This window comes from Coloeus monedula (genome assembly GCF_965178545.1).
Source record: "Coloeus monedula genome assembly, chromosome: Z".
In the NCBI taxonomy this organism is placed as follows: Eukaryota; Metazoa; Chordata; class Aves; order Passeriformes; family Corvidae; genus Coloeus; species Coloeus monedula.
The window spans coordinates 71,210,658-71,231,760 of NC_138822.1; the positions used below are offsets into that span (position 1 = coordinate 71,210,658).

At 41.7% G+C, this 21,103-nt stretch overlaps 1 protein-coding gene across 1 annotated transcript in view; it reads left to right on the forward strand.

The window, feature by feature from the left end:
• The first annotated feature begins 411 nt into the window (after positions 1-411).
• OXCT1 (3-oxoacid CoA-transferase 1) overlaps positions 412-21,103 on the forward strand; it is an 83,447-nt gene continuing 62,755 nt past the window's right edge. The window contains exons 1-4 of the mRNA XM_082301490.1: positions 412-698; positions 4,224-4,332; positions 5,654-5,744; positions 17,453-17,588. Coding sequence (XP_082157616.1) covers positions 627-698; positions 4,224-4,332; positions 5,654-5,744; positions 17,453-17,588 — 408 coding nt within the window. The 5' untranslated portion in view covers positions 412-626. The remainder of the gene's footprint in view (positions 699-4,223; positions 4,333-5,653; positions 5,745-17,452; positions 17,589-21,103) is intronic.

The window sequence follows — 21,103 nt, forward strand, 5'->3', positions numbered from 1 at the left end:
TTGGTCACAAAGTGACAGCACAGAAATTTAAGCCACCTTAACTTCACAGGGGAAACAGGTGAGATTGCACATCTCAGTTGTCCATTTGTGGAAATCGTGGAAAGGAAAAGAGGGAAAAGGAAAGGAAAACAGGAACAGCTCTTGTTTTCTGAAGTGATTGTAGCATTGTAACACTGAAGCGCCGCTGATTGATACATTTTGCCCACCTGTGTTTTGCGCGGGTTCTGAGGGATTTTATGAACAAAACCGCTGACGATGGAGCGGGGTATCACTGGTAGCTATCAGTGGGGGCTGCTCCCTCCCGTGGGACAGCGCCCGGGACGGGCTGCGTGTGCTCGGCAGCCGCGGGGCGGCTGGACAGCTCTCCCCGGGCCCGGACAGGGCCGGTGGCCGAGGGGAGCCGAGAGCCGCTCAACCCTCCGGTCCCCCTGGGTTGGCGGCCCCGCCTCGGGCGCACCGACGTCAGCGCACGTCAGGGCCGAGCCCCTCGCCCTCCCTCCGCCCGCGGGATCCGCCGTCCCGCCGCTCCTGCTCCCCTCGTCCCGCGTTGGGCTCCCACAGCCGCCGCCCCGGCTCGGCCCGGCCCGCGACCCCGCTCCGCTCCCCGAGAGCCGCGCAGCGCGAAGATGGCGGCGTTCAAATTCCTCCTGGCGCCCCTCGGCCGCCGCATCCTCCTCCCCGCCGCGCGCAAGGCTGAGGTAAGGGCGAGGGGCGGCGGGGAAGGCGGGTCCGAGCCCCTCCGCCTGGCCTTGCCCACCGGGAGACCTTGGCGGGGAGCCCACTCGCGGCCGTCCGCGCCGGGATCGGCCTGTGTCGCGGGGGGTGACCGAGCCCCGGGTGGGCGGCCGCCCTGCGGCCCCGCGGGAGAGGCTTCCCGCCCCGCGGGGAAGCGATGGCTTTGTTCTCGAGGGGTTTGTCCCGCGGGAGTCCCGCGGGCGACGGGGGCGAGGAGGGAGGGCAGAGAGCGGCCCCGCTGCAGGCCCGGGCCCGGCGGCGGGTGGGGATGCGGTGACCTTGAGAGGCGGCATGGAGAGTTGACTATGAGGTTTTTTGTCTTGTTTTTATATATATATATATATATATTTTATTTATTTAGTTTCCCATCATTTCAGAAGGCGGCATAGTTACAGTGTGTTACTGTGTATTCCCATGTTGCTCTCACCGCCTCCTCGCCCGGAGGTGGGGAGCAGGTGTGCGGAGCTTGCTGGCAGCCCCGCCATCTACCGCTTTCCATAAACGTGTGCTGTGCAGCCGTGCAGCTCCCTCGCTCGCTTGCTTTGCCCTTCCTGTAGGAAGCTGCCGCCAAACCTCGCAGATTTAATGGTTTCCAGCCCACATGTAACCATAGCAAAGTTATTTTTTGTCACTTCGTCCAGAAGTGTCTCTGTGGCTTTTCTTAGTTTATTTTAGTTGAAAAAGCTCACCTTCTCTTGCCTGTGTTTGCTGCTTCTGATATCCTTACGTACAAATCTTAACACTTTCAGATTTTGTTTTACTAAGTCATATTTTTGCTTTTCCAGATAATTTACTTTAATTCTGTTGATTATTCTAGGAGCTCATCTGTCTCCATGTTACTTTCTTAAACCTACCAGAATTGCTGCCCATTCCTGAGATCTTAGCTTGCTGCTTTGGTGTGCAGGGAAGCATAGGTGATCCCTGGTGCCTCAGGTCCCCGAAAGCCCATTGCTCTCAAATGACAGGGTGGGTAGGAAAGGGACTGAGAGGAACATATTTAGGACAGAAGGGCAGATACACTCATTAGAGGCATCCAACCTGCGAATGCATGCTTTTGTAACACATGCTGCTCTGTTCACCAGTGCTGCACACGGGAAGATTAAAGAAAAGGTACCACGTGGCCTCTGGAATATTCTATGCATGGGTACAGGGACACAGCAGAGGCCTGGCCTCCCTCCAGCCCTGGCCCTCGAGCCTTCTTGCAGCCCTGTTGTACTGTGATTCCCAAGGCTGCCAGCACTTAACACTCCTCTGGACCTGCTCTAATAGGTCCATGTCTTTCCTGTTCAGAGGACCCCAGAGCTGGATGCAGTGCTCCAGGTGGGTCTCAGCAGTGTGAAGCAGAGTGGCACAATCCCCTCCCTCCCCTGCTGCCCACGGGGGGCTCTGGATGCAGCCCAGGACACATTTGGCTCTCATGGCTGTGAGTACTCATGGCTAGGTCATGTCCAGCCTCTCACCCACCACCAGCACCTATGAGTCAATGAGTTCTTCTCCCAGTCTGTACTCAGGCCTGTGATTTCCCTGATGCAGATGGAGCACCTTGCATTTGGCCTTGTGGAACCCTGTAAGATTCCTATGGGCTGACTTCTTGAGCTTGTCCAGGTCCCTCTGGATGGCTTCCTGCCCCTCAGGGTGTCAGCTGCTCTGGTTAGCTGGGTGTTACCTACAAACTGGCTGAGGGTGTACTTGATCTCTCTTTGTCATTGATGAAGATACTAAGCAGTTGCGGTCCCAGTACCAGTCCCTGAGGGACACCAGGCATCACCAGTATCCATCAGGACTCTGAGTCATTGACCACTCTGCTCTGGATGTGGCCATCCAACCAATTCCTCATCCACCAAATCCATGCAATCAAATTCATCTCTCTCCAAATTAGACAAAGATGTTGTGGGGAACCGTGTCAAAGGCTTTACAGAAGTGCAGATGAATCTGTAGCCCTTCTCTTGTCCACTGATGTGGTCACTCCCCCACAGAAGGTCACTAGGTTGGTCAGGCAGGACTTGCCCTCAGTGAAGCTGTGTTGGCTGTCCTAGATTACCTCTTTGTCCTCCATGTGCCTTAGCACAGCTTCTAGGAAGATCTGTTCCATGATCTTCCCAGGCACAGAGGTGAGGCTGACAGGTTGGTAATTCCTGGGATCCTCCTTTTACCCTTTTTAAAGATGGGCACAATGTTTCCCTCAGGGAAGTCTCAAGGGACTGCACCTGACTCCATGACTTTTTGAATGCCATGGATCAGTGGTGAAACATGCATAGTATAATTTAGCATGCAGAAGGCTGTTGTAGTTTTTCTCACATGACATTGTTTCTTATGACCCACATACTGACTTCTTATTGAGCGCATCAAAGCAGAGCAACATCAGTGTTTCCACTGGGAAGGAGGTAAGCTTCCATTCAGAAAGGTTTACTTAATATTCAGTATAAACTCTTGCAGGTTTAATTTTATAAAGAGGACAGCTTGTGTAATATTGAAACTGAGCCAAAGATTGTTGCCCTGATTGTAACTGTAGGTAATTCTTAAGGTAACTCTTCAGGGAAGAATTGGACTATTGTCTTTAAAATGTGTAGATTACCTTGCTGATTTATTAATTCTTCTCCCTCTTTCACAATATAAATTTTTCACTTTTGCTATCAAGCTAGAAGTTGAAACACCAGTAGGTAGTACTTTAGCTTCCAGATTTTCTGAATTTATTGAGACTGTTTCAACATAGTGACTTAAGTGTCAATTTTTCTTTTGGTGCCTGAACAAATGCTTGTGTAGTATTAATGCATTAATTATTAGTGGCAAATACTTAAAGAGAAAAAAAGGTAGCTGTGACCTAAGGACATCATGGTACATGCATAAGTTGTGATGACTACTGTGTAATGGCTTTGCACTGTAAGGTCCAGGTTTGGGGGTGGGATTTGTATTGATTTCCCTCTTGTCCTCCATAGTTCATGCATTCCTTGGAGTCTTCTTGATTCTGAGCTGTTCTTCAACAACACAGGGAGCTCTAAGACTGCATGAGGAAGCTGGGGGAGGGTTCACTGTGTGGAAGGGTGTCCCTGCTTACCATACTGCCAGTACAATGCTGTCCTTCCTGTTGTTCCTTGGCTTCCACTCAAATTTTGTGGCAGTGTTGTCGTTCTTTCAGCAGTTTATGTTTAGTGTCTGGATGTCTTTGAAGCTCATGTAGCAATGTATAGGTTTAAGAAGTCTGTGGATGGCTCCAACTCGTGCTGAGGAATTGCATTTGTAAATCTGTTCTCAGAAAGCCACAATTTGTCAGTAATTCGGGATGAAATTCTCTTGTTTTGGAGACCTGCACCGTATTTCCCTCCCTCCTCCCCACGGCTCCCCCCCTTCCCCCTCCGCTTAGTATTTACAGTAGCAGTATTTCTTTTTATCTGTTTCCTCCCCTATCTAGCTAGAGGAATGGTCTTCATTACAAAGCTACTGTATAATGCCTTTTGTTCATTCACTTGTTAATTTTATTGTTGTTGCAGATTTGTGGATGCTATTTTTCTACCAGCTGTCATCGCAACACCAAATTTTACACTGATCCTGTTGAAGCTGTAAAAGATATACCCAATGGGGCAACTATACTTGTTGGTGGTAAATATTTAAATTCTTTATGGAAGCAATCATGTTATATTAATAAGATGCTTTTTACTCATTTACCTTCTTTCTTTTACTATTAACTAATTTGAGAATCCATGGAATTCCATGTTTTTTTAAACAAGTGGTTTCCTACTCCGCTCATGAGGGGTATACTCTTTCAGTGAGAAAATTCAGGTTGTGTCACAGGGGAAGAAGCCTCAGAAAAATAATTAAGTTTTTTTTCCCCACTAGCAAAAATTGGACTCTATTTGTTTGAATCCAGAAAATGAGCTTGGGTATTTTCAAGATAACATTGTTATTTCACATGGTGAATAAATACAAGTTGGTTTGATTATTTTATGTTAGCATTTGCTATAGCCTTTGTCTGCCGCCTTTCTGGGTCCCTGTGACCTTGAACAAATTACCTAACCTGTTTCTGTGTTAGGAAGTGAAGATAATACTTACCTATGTTACACTTAATGCTTATGTGAGGCATTTCCAGAAGAGTCAAAAAGTTGTGTCATACTAACTTTCACTGTGACTTGAGCTTTTGGATATTGTAGATGCTTTCCACAATTTCATGCTGTTCAGTCTGCATTAAAAAAAAGTGATTTATCTATTTATTAGGTTGTTTTAATATTGCAGAAGTAATTAATTGTAAAACATGGGAAACTTCAATGGAGATATGTAATGAGGCAAAATTCCTTCTGCAGGAATTTTGAGTTTTTGTTTGTCTCTTTTTGTTGTTGTTATTGCTTGAAGAAAAGAAGATTTGAGGCCAAGGTAGGTTGGCCTTGATCTCAGGGGTCTTTTAGAACCTAATTGATTCAGTGGTTCTGTGAAAAGGTAGTGCTTGTAGTGTGACAGTGTTTCATTTTAGGTGTACTGGATTCTCACATAATAGAGTGTGGCAATTGTGCCTCTGTGGAGATCTAAATTACTGTGATTCCAGTTAGACATCTTCCCAAGGGTGTTCAGACTCCCAGATTTTTATCACCTAATTACAGGCTAAGGTGTATGGGATGTGCAGCAAAGATAGGAAGGTTAAGTTGGTAGAAAGAGAAGGAGGAATAATGAATACAGGGTTGAGGACACACATTAGGAGCGCTTCCCCAAAGGCCCACTCTGGTGGGTAAACAGCTTTCATCCAAATTGGGAAGTATCTGGTGAGTGGGAGATTTCAGTACTAGGGGTAACTCTTTCCAGAAATGCTGATTTATTTAATTGACTAAAGAGCTTATTCTACTCAGAAAGGATTTTTAATTCCCATACTTCTGAACTATCTGTGTTCTTTCAAACACTTGTTACATAATCAATTTTCTTGTATTTTGTGTAGGTTTTGGATTGTGTGGGATTCCTGAAAACCTCATTGGAGGTTTACTGAAGACTGGAGTAAAGGGAATAACAGCAGTCAGTAACAATGCAGGGTAGGTATTCATATGTCTGTGGTTTAATAAGTAGAGACTAAAGATTCCAGTTATGTGAAAATACTGATATATATGAAAAAAATCTTTCTTTTTACCATCATGATTTTCATATTAACAAGACAGCTTGGTTTGAAAGTGTTATTTTTGGAAGGAGCCCAGGAAGTTCAGTACTATATGATACTCAACTTTTTCAGGGACCAGTTGTCATGCTGTAGAGAGTCGCAATTATGTTACTATAAGTATTTATATTTAAATTTATATATATTTAACTGGTTGACTGCAACTGGAAAATCTAACTTAGATACTTTAAATGTAGTATCAATGATTTTGTGTGTATGTGTGTGTTTTTATGAAGTTCCAAATAGGGATATATTTTTTTAAACTCAGATTGGTGCTTTCTGACCCTCTTACTGTATTTCTGTTACTTTAAAAAAACTCCAGGCAACACAGAAACAGTGGAGAATATCTGCAATGAAAAAATGGAGAGTCTCTTTAATGGGTCTTGAAATTTTTGATTTTTTTTTTTTAATGTTTGCCTATTAAGAAATTCCTGTGGGATTGGCAGTGAGAATACTTCTTTCACGTATAATTTCTCAGCTTCTCATTCAGGCTAGTTTTTACACAAACTGTTCATAGTAAACTCTACAATACCTAATGATCTCCATATGGAGAAATAACTACAGCCACTTCCATTGAAGTGCATTGATAAAAATATAAATGAAATTGAAAGAAATATTAATATGCAAAATATGAATTGCACATTCATTGGATAACAGATGATTTGTAGTGGTATTTGGTACATACACAGTCAAACTTAAGCTCCTTAGAATCTTATGGGAAACAATTTCTGCTGGATGATAAAAAGGAGAAAGAAAGACAAATAATTTTGAGTGGAAAGATCAAGCACTAGAGTAGAGATCATTAACTTTCCTCATAGCCTTATTTTTGAATAACATGCATATATTTGCAGATAGAGAGATTGCAGAGGTGTTCCTGAGGGGGGGGCAAAAGTTTGAAAATGAGAAAAAGTGAAAAGAGGACCACTGTGGAATAGGATGAAAAAGAAGACATTTCCTATTGTATTCTGAGTATAGTTGGTGATGTTATAGGTTAGAATTAATTTTTATTGAAATAATGTTAGCTTTCCTGAAAGTTCTTTGGATTTTGAGGCTGAAGTGATTTCTGTAAAACTCCTGGTTGCTGGCAGAAAAGCAAAATTTAATTCCTGTTTTCTTGAAACTAGTTTTCCATGAACATTCATGAAAACCTGGAGAGTTCCTCACAGAACAGTGTAACAATTTGAAAATGCTTAAGGGCATCTAGAGTTTTTTTTCAAGTCTAGTTTGTAAAAATACAAGTTTTACTCTCCTGTTGAACACTATAATTTAGTTTGAAATTTAATTAACAATAAAATAACTGCTTCATCTATCTTTTTATTTACTGTATTACTACTGCTATAGTTTGGTAGTGTTTGGGAACCAGGTTAAAACACAGCTGTTGTCAGAAATAGAGTAAGAATTCTCATCACAGCAATTGATACCATTTCTAGTCTTCTAATCAGCATGTCAAAAAGCATGCTTTTCTAATACCATGCATCTTCTTAGCATCTTCTAATACCACGTCCAAAAGTATAGTGGTATTATCAAGTATTGCAGCACTAATAAATGCCTTTACGACTGAAGTAGCACAACAGCAATATACCCTGCAGCAGTCGTATTCAAAGGGTGAATTGTTCTTGTAACCTTGAGGTGTCAGGCTCTTTGTGGGATGAGTAATTTCCCACTTTCAAATTGCCATATGGTTTAGTGTGCTTTTCTTTGGTGACCTTGTGCTGGAGTTGATGCCTAGCTGTGTTTCAGCTTCTTCACTGCAGCTGCTTTCTTTTCTCCAGCTCTTCCAGCCAATAGGAGGTAATTGGTTGTGGTCAGGTTTTCTCATCCTGCAGTGGGGTTAGCTTGTAATTGGAGCAGGGAAGAGCCAAGTACATAGACAGACAGCCTACTCTGGACAGCAGTGCAGCTACATGGATTAAGTCACATGCCTTTCAATATGCAAGAACCACGGAATGTGCTACAGAGCTATCTGTTTATAACTAAAATAGCAGCAATGGAGACAGTGGTTCACTTACATCTAAGGGAAAGCAGTAATTAGGAAGTCCTGAAGCATTCTTGCCAACTTTTCTAGCTGGAAACAAGGTTCAGCAGAGCCTAGAAATGCTTAGCAGTGTCTGGAAATAACTTTAAAGGAGTAGGATGTTCACAAGTTCACATCCTACTTACTGTTCTGTGCTACAGTGTAATTGGGAGGAGATTCCTCCTTCAAAAACTTGTTCAAATCATGTCATTGCTGGCAGGTGAAGTCCTGTCTTTGGCCTTTCTAAGGCTTTTCAATGGCAGGTTGTACAGTAGTGTATGGGGTGCTCCTTGTCACACTGCTCAGCTTGCTGTCTGCTGCTGTGCTCATGCTGTGTGCTAGCCAGTGAAACAACAGCTTTAAGAGCAGTTACTCTTTTGCCAGGCCAAACAAGGCAAAGTGTTTGAAAGTGAAGCAATTCAAATATCCAGGCCCTGTGGTATTTACACAACTTGCTGCAGGGGAAACTGAAGCTTGTGAACCAGGGCAATAGTGAAAGATAACTGCGACAGATAGGTGTGCTTCTAAAATACAGCCTCTCACAGCTTCCCTTATAACTTGTTTTGCTTATATTGTTCATACTGTAAATACTTTCTTTACACTGTTTTTGTAAGCCCTTTAAATTGAGAGTATTCTCAGTAAGCTACCAAAATCCATTTTATTAAAGATTTTCTTCCTTCTTGTTTAAATTTGGTTTGTTCCACATTTGCCAGTATTAAAATTAATAAAAATATATAAAAATAATAAATAAATGAAAATGAATGAATGGATAAATAAATAAATAAAATTTTAAAAGCTTATTTTAAACATTGATTCAGTAAATTCCCGACATAGTTGTGATTAGTATACAGTACCTTTTTGGCTGTTTTTTCACCTCCATGTAACTTCATGGTATCTTGTTGCATACTGATTTCAAGTTACTTGGAACTTGAGACTTGGATGTTTTGGATCAGCCTATGCTAAGGCTTCCATAATGCAGGCTGTCAGACCTGTTGTTTCAGGACCTGTGTTGCAACGGAAGCTATCTTCTTGTCAGCACAGCCAAATATTTAAAATGAAAGTTAAAAAAAAGTGCATTAAATTATTATTTTTAATTAGTTGTGCTTAATAAAATGTATAAATAGTTTTGGCTATAATCACATTCTGAAATCAACATTTCATTCATTCAACCACACCAATAGGCTGAATTTGTGCAGAGTGAAAATGAAGCCCATTACTTGTGATAACTGTATGTGTGATCTGATTGCTTTATCAACTTTGGGCTTTGTCTGCTTTTGAGACTTAAAAATGCATCCTTTTGGAATGCAGTAGTCTTGAACAAAAGCCTTTCACTTACAGTAAAAATAGAGAAGTCACAGTTAAGATCTTAATTGCTTATCACCTGGGTGATCATCTGAAAGGAGATGGACAGCATATATCAGTTTATCACTGGTTCAGACTGTTCTTATGAGGCATTACCAGCTTTTTGAACCTTTGGTCTCTGTACCCTTTTTGAAGGTCTTTTAATGTTACAGTGTTATACATTAGGAAGGAGAAGATGACTTTGAGATAAGCATTTCCACTTCTAATCATGATACCTGAGTGTCATTACTTAGCTCTGTGAAGCATAATACCCTTGCTTTCCTAATGGGCTGGGCTATTTGTGGTTCCCAGATCTCCAAAAAGCAGTACTCTATGGGATCTGATGCAGTGGTAAACTTACTGCACCCCTTATTCTAAAGCACAAAAGGTATCTTTATATTAGCAATTAAATATTTTGAATTTAAGACAGGTTTGATAAATGTTATGTAAGTTAAAGGTTGTCTGATTTTTCAGTCATTTCTTTGAATGGTATGTTTCTGTTGAAACCAAAATGCCATCTTCGCCACAGATTCCCTGTTTTTTCTTGCATGTAACTCATTGGCTTAATTCCACTGTTATTGTTATTATAATATCTGTCTATCTATCTCTCTATCTATCTATCTATCCATCCATCCATCCATCCATCCATCCATCCATCCATCTAGCTATTTATCTATTTATCTGTCTTTGTATTACTTACACTTATTAAAAACATATTCAAATGTAAATGTGTATATACCATCATGTGGAAATCACATTCCAAATTCACAGAAGGTTGTGAAGTTTTTCTGTATAGTGTTAGGTATCAAGTGGTTTTAGTGGAGCAAATTTGATAATCTCTTGATTCAGAAAGTTAAAATGTAAGTGAAAATGTTTGAGGGACTGGCAAGGAGGCGGGTATGTGCACAAAGATGGGATCAAGGTGATGCTCAGAGTGTCTTACCTCATGTGTGTCATTTTTGTATATCCATAAGAAATTCAAGTATCTCAAATTAAATATACTTTCAGAAATGAAATACAAGGTCAGCAGTGACTCTTACCTCTCTTGGTAGAGAGAGAAGAGTGGAGTTATGTAAAATCCTGCACATGGCAAATTACCAAAATCAGGAGACAAGGTATATATTTTCAGTGAATTTAGTTATTTGACTTTGATTTTTTTATTTTTTATTGTCTGCATTCTTTATAAAGAATCTAATCAGATGCTTTGTTACAGCTGTTAAATTGGTGACACTGTGTGAACTGCAAATCCCTGAAAATCTGCCTAGGTCATCTAGCTAATTTTAGTGTGAAGGTTATTTAGGATTTTGGCAGGGAAAATTGTACTAACTTTGTACTATGTGGAACTATTGAGAAATCAGCTGTGGAGATAACTTTCTGGTTGTGATTGCAAATGAGAAAAAAATAGGTCTAGAACTCAACATGGTTGAGGAATTGGATATAGAACAGTGACAGTGAAAGTTAAACCTATCTTTCAGCTAGGTGACTTTTGAAGTATGATGGTTTCATGATCAAGTTAAAATATTTATCAGATTACTTCTATAACATATAACTTCTCTGTGAAGGAAAAATAAGGTACATTTTGAAAGTTCTGAATAGAGTTGTTTTACTTGTCATAAAAACACAGGATGCCATTTCGTACCAGAAAGGTATATGAAGAGAGGAGACCTTGCTGCTCATGTAACAGTGCAATGTACAGTATTTCTTCTCTTCAGAAATTATCTGCATGTATGGACTTGGCCTATCTGCCTGCACCCATCATTCTCAGATGAGAAGAGCATCATTTTTGGAGGAGGATGGTGGTGGAACAGTACTGCCGTTTTGCTGTGAGACTTGAGATGAAGTTATGAGAGCAGAGAGGACAGAGATCCCATGAGAAGACTTCGGTAGCAGAGGGACAAGGGTGCAGTGCACACTTCAGGGAAAGAGTAGAAGGAGATTAAGGCTCAGGCACACCAGTTTGCACACAGGGCTTTGTGATGTTCTACAACTGTGGCCTTCCTTCCTGCCTTCCTTCCTGTCTCCCTCCCTCCCTTCTTCCCTTCCTACTTTCCTCCCTCCCCTCCCTTTCTCGCTACCTTCATCTCTTTTTCTCCTGAACAGGACTGCCATAGCATATGGCAGCACCCATATTTTTCTCTTCCTCCTCTTTTCTCAGTCTTTAGAGAGCTTCAGCCTCTCTTTTTTGCTTTCCGTTAAGCAATTTGCAATCAGATATATGGCTATGTAAAGAAGGTGCCTGAAGACAGTGTCAAGACATTTGGCTAAGACAAGAAACAACAAGGCAAATAAGCATTATATCTCTGAATAATTTACCTTTCTGTGAGCTGAATCTGTTTTTCTGTCTCTGTTAGGTAACTCCTACTCCTCATCTTGTTCTCATTCTTTGTACCCTTATGGAAGTGGGGGACAGAGAAGGAGAAACAGAATATCATCTGAGCTGGCTCTTTAATAATCTTCCAGTGTAACACATGGAGAAAGTATTGTGGGACATAGTCTCGTTATGAGCCAGCTGTACGACTGGGGAAGATGAGTTATGAAGAGCTGTTATATGACTGGTTGTCTACATTAATTTTGCCCTGGGTATGCCTTCCCTTTAGTCCAGTGTCTTTTGGCAAACACCATCTAGTAGGCATTTACTCATTTTCTAACAAAGACTGTTAAGGATCTCTTTCTGGGGCTGCCAGGATTACACTTTATTTTTGTGGATCTAAGAATGTGTGTCCCTAAGAACTCAGGTGGTACCTCTATCCATATAACTTTCATGTTGGTAAAGTTTCATGTTATAGTCAGGCACCCCTGTGAGCCTGAAAGTTTAAGACTCTGCAACTAAGAAATGCCAAGCAGGTAGTGATTGATGCATTCCTTTTAGTTGGGAAGCATATCTACTCTTCCCTAGGAATTGTGGATCTGTCAGAAGACATAATTGCATGTAACTTGGAGCAAATCCTTTTGAAGACTGAAAAGCTGATGTTGCAAATAAAACCAGCCTCTCCTCTTCTATGTAGAGAATGTCAGAGGAAATGATTTCCTTTCCCCACTCCTAGCCTATTGCCAAGAAAATTTCTAGCTCTGGAACAGGTCCATTTGTTATCAAGTTTCATGCTTCGTTATGTAACACTTGGAGCTTATGAATGCCTAAAAAGACTGCTCGTCTCTCTCCAGAAGGTGACAGGTGCCTTTACATAAAACGTTTTCCAGGAGTAGGACCAGCTATTAATATGCATTTTTTTTCAGCAACAGCTAGCTGCAGAAACTTCAGCTTCTGCCTGAGGTGGAGCCTTGCCCCAGGATTCTTACTGGATTCTTTTCCTTCTCAGGGGTGATGTAGTTACCCCCTTATCTTTCCAGTCTCCATATTATGAGAGGAGAAAGATCAGGTGGTATATCATGTTAGCTCCTTGGCCAACGTTTTAATTCTCCAGATCTCAAGATATTCATGTTAATATTTCATAATCAAGACTTCTGGTCTTGTGTAATCTCCCAGGAATATCACCTTCTGGAGAATCTTTGGACAATGACTGTAGGGGAAGCTATCTCTTTAAGAAATCTAGAAGGAAACTCTCATTCTAATTGATGCTGCTTGCCATCCAGTAAGGGCAGCCAGTCTATTCTGACCACACCCACTTTTTTTAGAAACAAATAAATGTCTTTACAAAGGCAGAGAGAGAGGAAAGTTGTAATTGTCCTATAATGTCTCCTTTTACTCAGAAAACCCCCTAACGATAAGCCATTGTATGTTTTGTGCCAGACTGTGTGACATTCCAAGTATCCATTTTTTCTGCATGAGAATGCAAATTTCTATTTCCTGCCTCATCAGGCTGTGCAGGGCTTGTTGGTGTGTGAGGCTTTTACCAGCTTGGAAACTTAGGTAATCTCTTCTTCACTGTAATGCTGGATGCTAGAATGTGTTATGCTTGAGCCACCAAAGAAGAAGGTCTGAGAGCTTCAGATTGTTGTTTATCTGCAGTGAGATACTGAAATGTTGCCTTTGACTCCTTCCAGTATACTGGAGATGTGTGGGCTAGATCTGTCTAGGAGTCATCTTTGGCTAATTTTTTTGATTACAAAAGGCCGACATAGTTTTTGACAGGAAGGTTTTGTGGGTCTGGCAGGGACAAAACAATAGGAGGCAGTGTATTGCTAGACAGTCAGACCTCCTTAATTTTTCTTGTCTGCATCAATAATTTGGGGAACTTGGGTCACCTATGTCCTTGATGAATGCCTAGTTAGATCTCTTTTCCTATATATGTTTCATGTATTCTGTTGATTCACTTTTCATCCTAATACAGAATGGGGAAATTTCTAGACATCCAAACAATTCTGAGGGTAAAACAACACATTCACTGTCTAGCACTAATGTGCCAGCACACGGAACAACTGTGTCAACTTCTGTCACTCCTTCTTCCTTCCTATCTAGAGCAACATATTTTTATTGCATTTACCTTTCTTTTAGTTTTTAAAGGACTGAATCCAACTTTTGAAATAGGTGTACGGGATGTATTCTTTTCATGCACTCAGTAAAGGTTCTTTTTTTCTTTCTATGGTTGCTGTTTGACAGACAGAGTGTTGCCTACAACAATGCCTGCAGTATTTTAGGGGTAACATTTTGAGGGTAAACATAATTAAAGCTGAAAAGTTCAAAAAGCCCTTGTGCTTAAAACAACACAATCAAGAAAGCAACAAAATATGGAAAGGGAGAACAAGTAACTTAAAATTGCCATAGAATTGTTATATGGAAAGAATTTTCTGTAAACCAGAGGGTTTTGAAATTTGTAATCTGGGATAGAGACATCACATGAAAATCAAAGCGTAGGGGAAATAGGAGTGAGGACAGTGTTTTCTATGTGAAATGTTTGTTTCTTAGGGTATTCAGATATAAGAGAAAAACATAGGAAACAAAAAATAGGCTGAAGTGCTCAAAATGGGTGTTGGGACGGAGATGAAAACTGATGCGTGTGAGTGCAAAAGGGTTATTTTAGCTGGAAACGTGAAGATTGCAGATTGCACCCTCAAAAAAGATGGATGGCAGTCTATTTCTTTAAAGAAATTTACATCTAAAAAAAACGCATATGAGTAATGGCAACAGGATTTTGTGACATTGCTCTGAAGATTAAATGCACGTGGGAGTTGAAGTAATTTTGTGTTACCAGGCAGGCAGAGCCTCCTGGTACAATGACTTTTGAAAGGTGAAATTCCTGTTCTCATTGTGCTAGGGAAATAAGGTTGTATGTGACCTGTGTGCACAGTAACAGATCCTCACAGCAATTTTGTTTGTGAACAAATTGGCTGCATTTGAGGTGAAGAGAAAGAGTGACTTAAGAAGTGAAGAACAGCTTGGCATGACAAAATAACCTTTGACGTCTGAAGTGGCCACCTAAAACAGAGACTAGACAAGAATAAGGGAATAAAGGTAGGTATTTATTTGAAGGGCCTTCAAAGGTACACTGTGGGGAGCCCAGAGGCTGTTGCCAAAATGGACCCCAAGATGGACAACAGGTCACGAATTCTTCACGCTTTTATAAGTTTGGTTCATTAGCACATCAGGGTTAATTCTCCAATTAACGCTTCAGTTAATGATGTAGTTTCCCACAGCTTGCCCCCCTTAGAGGCTCTTTGGTTTACACATTTTGGGCCTACAATGGTCTGAGTGTCCTTGAAGAGCAGGCCTGGAGAGGCTTTGTTATGTCTACCTAGCATGAGAGAGCAGAAATTAAGAGGCTACAAGAAACTTCAGAGTTACACACTAAGCACTACAGGATTTGAAAAATATTAAAGTTAAAACCTAAGGCATCATCTTTGTGCAACTTTCTGTTTAATTTCTTCATAACTACTGAGTTTCTTTTGAGAGAACATTCCTCACAGCAGTAGATCAGGGAATCAAGTGTATCCACATGGAATCCTGCAGGATGATACACAAAGTCCCGTTAAGGACAATATGCTTCAGTAGCTGCTTCTGAGAATGTAGGAGGAAGGATTATGGATCTTAGTGAAATGAAGCAGAAATTCCTTTAACCATTACAAATCTGACCGTCTGTTGCCATCCTTTCTTAAGTGAATGCACACTCAGTATTTCATTGTTTGCATGCAGAAGTGCTTGTTTCTATTTGGTAACTTCCAAGATTTGTAATGATCAGAGCAGTGTTAACCACCTGAATGATACACAGAAATTGTAAACTCTGGCTTGCAAGCAGTTCAGGAAGCTTCCCCTTGTTCTTGCACTAGAAAGCACAGCAGAATTTTGTTTAAATTCTCTACTTTTGCCACACAGTGCTGTAGTTATACCAACCTGTTTAACAGCCATCAGATGTTGGCTGCCCTGTTACATTCGTTTACTACCTTTTATAATGAGAGGTCAGGGTTTGATGGTTTTCATGTGAGAGGAATTGCCTTGCTTTAAATTAACCTATACAGGAAATTCTGGCTTTTTTATTTTTATTCTATTTTGTAATCCCTTTTGCCCACAAGACTCCTCTTTCTTCTCTATTCTCAGCTCTTCTAGTTTCAAACTGCAGGATTTGTTTTCTTGCAGGGAATTAGAAACACAGGTTGTTTCTAGGCAGCGCACATTTTAGTCCCAAGGCTTTGGCACCACAGCTCTTTGGAAGTTGCATCACAGTTAGATTTTTAGGGTTTTTTTAGTAGGTCAGAGTTGGAGAGTAGAGCAAGCTTGTATAATAAGTCGCTTTCTTTGGTATCTAGAGAACATAGAATAAATTCAGAGAACCAGATGAGAGAAGCTTGTTTCACTTCCTCTCATCCAGTTTCCAAAATGCTTGAGTATGCACTGAAGTGAACCATCTTCTTAAAATAGGCCTAACCTTAAAATAGTGCTCATGATGCATGCAGTCGTGAAGGCATTGTGACTGCATGTCTGTCCATGCAACTCTTGGAGCATTGTGGTTGGAGATGAGGAACTGGTGCTGGTCCTGCTTGCTCAGCCCCTCTCCCTTCACCTGCAGCACTGCAGCCTGTGCTATGGCTGGCAAGCATTACTACTTTTATATTAGAAAATGGATACTGCATAATAGTAAAGTTGTTGAACCTGGTCCTTTTTTGGAGCTCTTCTTCAGGAATGGTGTTTTCAACAGGATTCATATATTGTAGGCATGTGTGTGTTAATTACAAAGTGCTGAATACTTGACATCTTAAAGGATTATTGTAATATTTTTCTATATTTCTTATCCTGAAATGTCAACCCGTTGTGTGGATAATTAAATAATATTGAATCGACCCAACTAATGGCAGATATACATCATTTTTTGTGAGGTTATTCTGGATCATGGCATCTTTTCTATAGAGGGACTGGAAGGTCTGAGCTCTCTGCTTATACGATGCAGAGACCAACATAAATGTGGAGGAGCTTCACACACGTACCACTGTACTGGCATGCTGCATAATGTGCTGGAAAAGTGAAAGAAACATGTCTTTATCATATCTATGTTTATTTCCATATTTATATATTAACCTTGTATTTCCTGGAATTGAAGTAGCATTTTTTACAGAGCATCTTGGTTGCAGGAACTCTTGAAAAATGTTCCTAATCTAATAGTACACAATATAGCATGACAAACATCACAAAGGATATCAGCATTTTAGAAGCCCTGGCACAAGAAAAGTGTTGTATAACATCTCTGGCATTCAGTGTCAGCTGACATGGACAAGAAAATCTTGTTTGTAGTGCCCAAACCCTTTGTTGGAGTAGGTGGTTATTTAGTAAGAAATTAAATTATTTACTATAATAACAAAATTTAAATACAAACATTCTCTTACCTCATACAGAAATTAGCATTATAAATAAAAATGTGCCTTTCTCCTTGGGCTGCTAAGCAATCACTTGCCTTTTTCCTGGTGAGCAGGAGTGTAAACAAAAATATATCTGTATTCACTCAAAGCCATGTCTGACTTTTTATTAATTTGGTAAGGCTTTTAAAAGGAGTAGATACGTAAAATAACGCCACTTGTCAAGCTGTTACTTTTAGCTGTTAACATGTGAAATGACTTTAAAGGGAAGTTTTGGACGTATTCCATATCTTGGAGGAGACGAGGTCTGAACACTGAAATCTTAGATTTTAATTGTAGCTTTGATGCTTTTCCCCCCTAAAAGCTGGAATTTGGTTTTTGTCTTCAATTCCTTATGTGTGGGGGAGATAACTTTGTTCTTTCTTGTTAAGTCATTACAGCTTATCAAGTGCTTTGTTAACAACAAAACTCTATTGTCTGATTTTTCTACACAGTGTTGACAATTTTGGACTTGGTCTTCTGCTTCAGACAAAGCAGATAAAGCGCATGGTGTCATCGTATGTTGGTGAGAACGCTGAATTTGAACGCCAGTATTTATCTGGTGAGCTTGAAGTTGAGCTTACACCACAGGTAAGGAGTGTCTCTAAGAGACTGATGATTTCTTTCCATCTAAAATACTGAGTAGAATAATGCTTAAGTGCTCTTATGAAATTGTTTTGCAATCCAAATGTTTTGCTTGTGTGCAGAAGGCACTTGCCATCTGTGGTAGGCTCACCCTGACTGGACTACAGGTGTCCACCAAAGCTGCACTCTCACTCCCCTCAGCTGAACAGGGGAAAGAAAATATAACAAAAGACTCATGAGTTAAGTAAAGGGAGAGATCCCTCACCAGTTATGATCATGGGCATCACAGACTCAGCTTGGGGAAATTAATTTAGTTTACACCAATCAAATCAGAGTAGGCTAAGAGAAGTAAAACCAAATCTTAACATGTCTTCCCACTACACACGCTTTGCCCCAACCCTCCCTTCTTCCCAGCTGTAACTTTATTCACAGTTTACTCTGCCTCCTCTCTGCTAGTGGCACCAGGGGGAGGAGGGAATAGTGGGTTGTGGTCAGTTCATGACACATTGTGCTGCTCTTTCCTGCTCAGGAGGACCCCTCATGCTCTTCCCCTGTTCCAGTGTGGGTCCCTTCCACAGGATACAGTCCTTCAGGAGCAGGCTGCTGCAACATGAGTCCCCTGTGGGGTCACAAGTCCTGACAGGAAACATGCTCCAGCGTGGGCTCCTCTTTCCATGGGGCCACAGGTCCTGCCAGGATCCTGCTCTGGCATGGGCTTCCCATAGGGTCTCAGCCTTCTTTCAGGCCTTTGCCTGCTTAGGCATTGGGTCCTCCAGTGGCTGCAGGTGGATTTGTGCTCCCATGTGGCCCACCATGGGCTGCAGGGGCACAGCTGCCTCACCATGGGCTGCAGGGTAATCTCAGCTCCAGCACCTGGTGCACTTCCTCTCCCTCCTCCCTTACTCACCTTGGTGCCTGCAGAGCTGTTCCTCTCACATATTCTCACTTCTCTCTACTCTTGGATGCACTTACATCTCTGTGAGAAGTTCTTTCTCCTTCAATATGCTGTCCCAGAGGTGCTAGCACTCTTGATAATGGACTCAGCCTTGGAACCAGCTGGCACTGGCTCTGTGGACATTGGGGGAAGCTTCTGGAATCTTCTCACAGAAGCCATCCCTCTAACTACCAAAACCTTGCAAACCCAATACACCATCTTAGGGTCCAGCATCTGTTAAGAACTGGCTGTCTGTGTAAATTCCTTTAATGGAATTAATTAATTAATAATAAATTATATTCATTTGAAGTTTTTATATATATATACACACTTATGTATATTTTATTGAAGATTGTAGAAGAAGGCATAAAGTATACTCAGCACTGTGGCCGCATATAAAGGGAAGGAAGTCAAGGAGCTGCTCTGTTCCCATCCTGGTGGCAGGTTTTGGGTATGTTGGGTGTGCAATGCCTGCCATCTAGTGGGCAGGAATCAAATTAGGAGATACCGTTCCTTGGGAGACAAAACCCTTTTTGGCTTGCTCATTAACTCTTAACGAAATTAATATTTGCATACTGTTATGAGCCAATTTACAACTTTACTTTTTAGCACCATATTTTTAATTATTTTAGCTCTGCTCAGCTACTCAAATAGCATGAATGCAATGAGATCTTAAAATCATCAGTATCAGTTATGTTCTATAGAGATCAACTTTTGTGAAGTTGGTGCTCTAACTTTGAAGCCTACAGCATGGTAGTGTGTAGCACTTTCAGAGGTGACACACAACCTTTGGGCTTTAAACAGCTATTCAAGTTTCTGGGAAAAACAACTGTGGTAAGTTTGTATTGAGAATAGTCTCGAGCTCCCTCTTTTGTGAATCACAGAATCACAGAATGGGTCAGGTTGGAAAGGGCCTACAGTGGGTCATCTAGTCCATCCTCCCTGCTCAAGCATCTGGTCCAACCTCCCTGCTCATCCCAGAGTACACGGCACAGGATTGTGTCCAGGTGGTGCTTGGGTATCTCCAGTGAGGGAGGCTCCGTGACCACCCTGGGTAACCTGTTCCAGTGTGTGGTCAGTGTCACAGTAAAGAAGTTCTTCCTCATGTTCAGGTGGATCTTCCTAATGCATCTGGTTTTGCCCATTGCCTCTTGTCCCATTGCTTGGCACCAATGGACAGGACCTGCTGCATCCTCTTGGCACCCCTTGTTCAGATACCTACAGGCATTGGTGAGGTTCCCTCTCAGTTGCCTCTTCTTGAGGCTGAACAGGCCCAGCTCCCTCAGCCTTTCCTTGTAAGAGGGATGCTCCAGTCCCTTGATCATCTTTGTTACCCTTCACTGGACCCACTCCAGGAGCTCCATGTCTCTCTTGTCGTGAGGAGCCCAGAACTAGGCATAGCAGCCCAGACACAGTCTCACCAGGGCTCAGTAGAGGGGCAGGGTCAGCTCCCACGACCTGTTGCAAATGCTCTTCCTGATGCACCCTGGGATACCACTGGGCTTGACCACAAGGACACGCTGCTGGCTCATGGCCAGCTTGTTGCCCACCAGGAGCCCTAGGTCGTTCTTCACCAACCTGCTGACCAGCAGGTCAGCCCCCAGCCTGTACTGGTGCATGGGATCATTCCTCCTCAGGTGCAGGACCCTGCATTTTCCCTTGCTGAATTTCAGATTGTTCTTCTCTGCCCATCTCTCTGACCTGTCGAGGTCCTTCCGAAGGGCTGCACAGCACTATGTGGTATTGGCTGCTCCTCCCAGCTTTGTGTCATCAGCAAACTCGTTGGGGAGGCATCTGCGCCTTCCTCCAAACCATTGGTGAATGAGTTAAACAAAAAAGGCCTCCAACTACACCCTGTGCCACTGATTGTGATGCTCTGGGATCAGCTGTTCAGCCAGTTCTCAGTCCACCTCACTGTCCTCTCATCGATTCCAGACTTCCTGAGCTTACCTATGAGGATGCTGTGAGAGAATGTTTGTTAGAATTCCACACCTGAATGGAAAAGTTTCTTTTATACCCAGTCAGCAGACCTGAAAATAGCCAGACACTTGTCATGTCTATGTTTCAAATGTCACAAATCTCACAATGCATTTTTTCCTTCCTATTTAATGTTCAGTACTTTCACCTAGAAGACCGTGAACTCCTTAGACGTGTAGTTGGCTTTGTGGACTACAGATAATCTATGTAGATCCAGCATTGAAATAATGGGTTTACACTGTGTAATGGTAAATGTAATTGCTTACTAGGAGATGTGGGGATTTGAAATATTTGTGTCAGAAAAAATAGTCTTTTGTAAAAAAGTTTGGTGTAACCTTAGGCAAAATTGGAGACTTTTGTATTATTGTTGCACCGTAAGGGAGATGTCATGGTGAGATCTTGAAATGCTAAGGCTTCTTAAAACACAGGACCCTGTATCATTGCATGGTTTGCATCTGCCTCTTCCCATCATTTTGAAAACCAACCAGAAGTCATCGTTCTTCTTGCAGGATAACTGGGGAAAATGCAAATGATGTTATAGAGGCTGTTAAGCTGGATAATTGACCATGATGGTCTTGTCTTGCTTTGAATACAGGAAAATATATTTAAA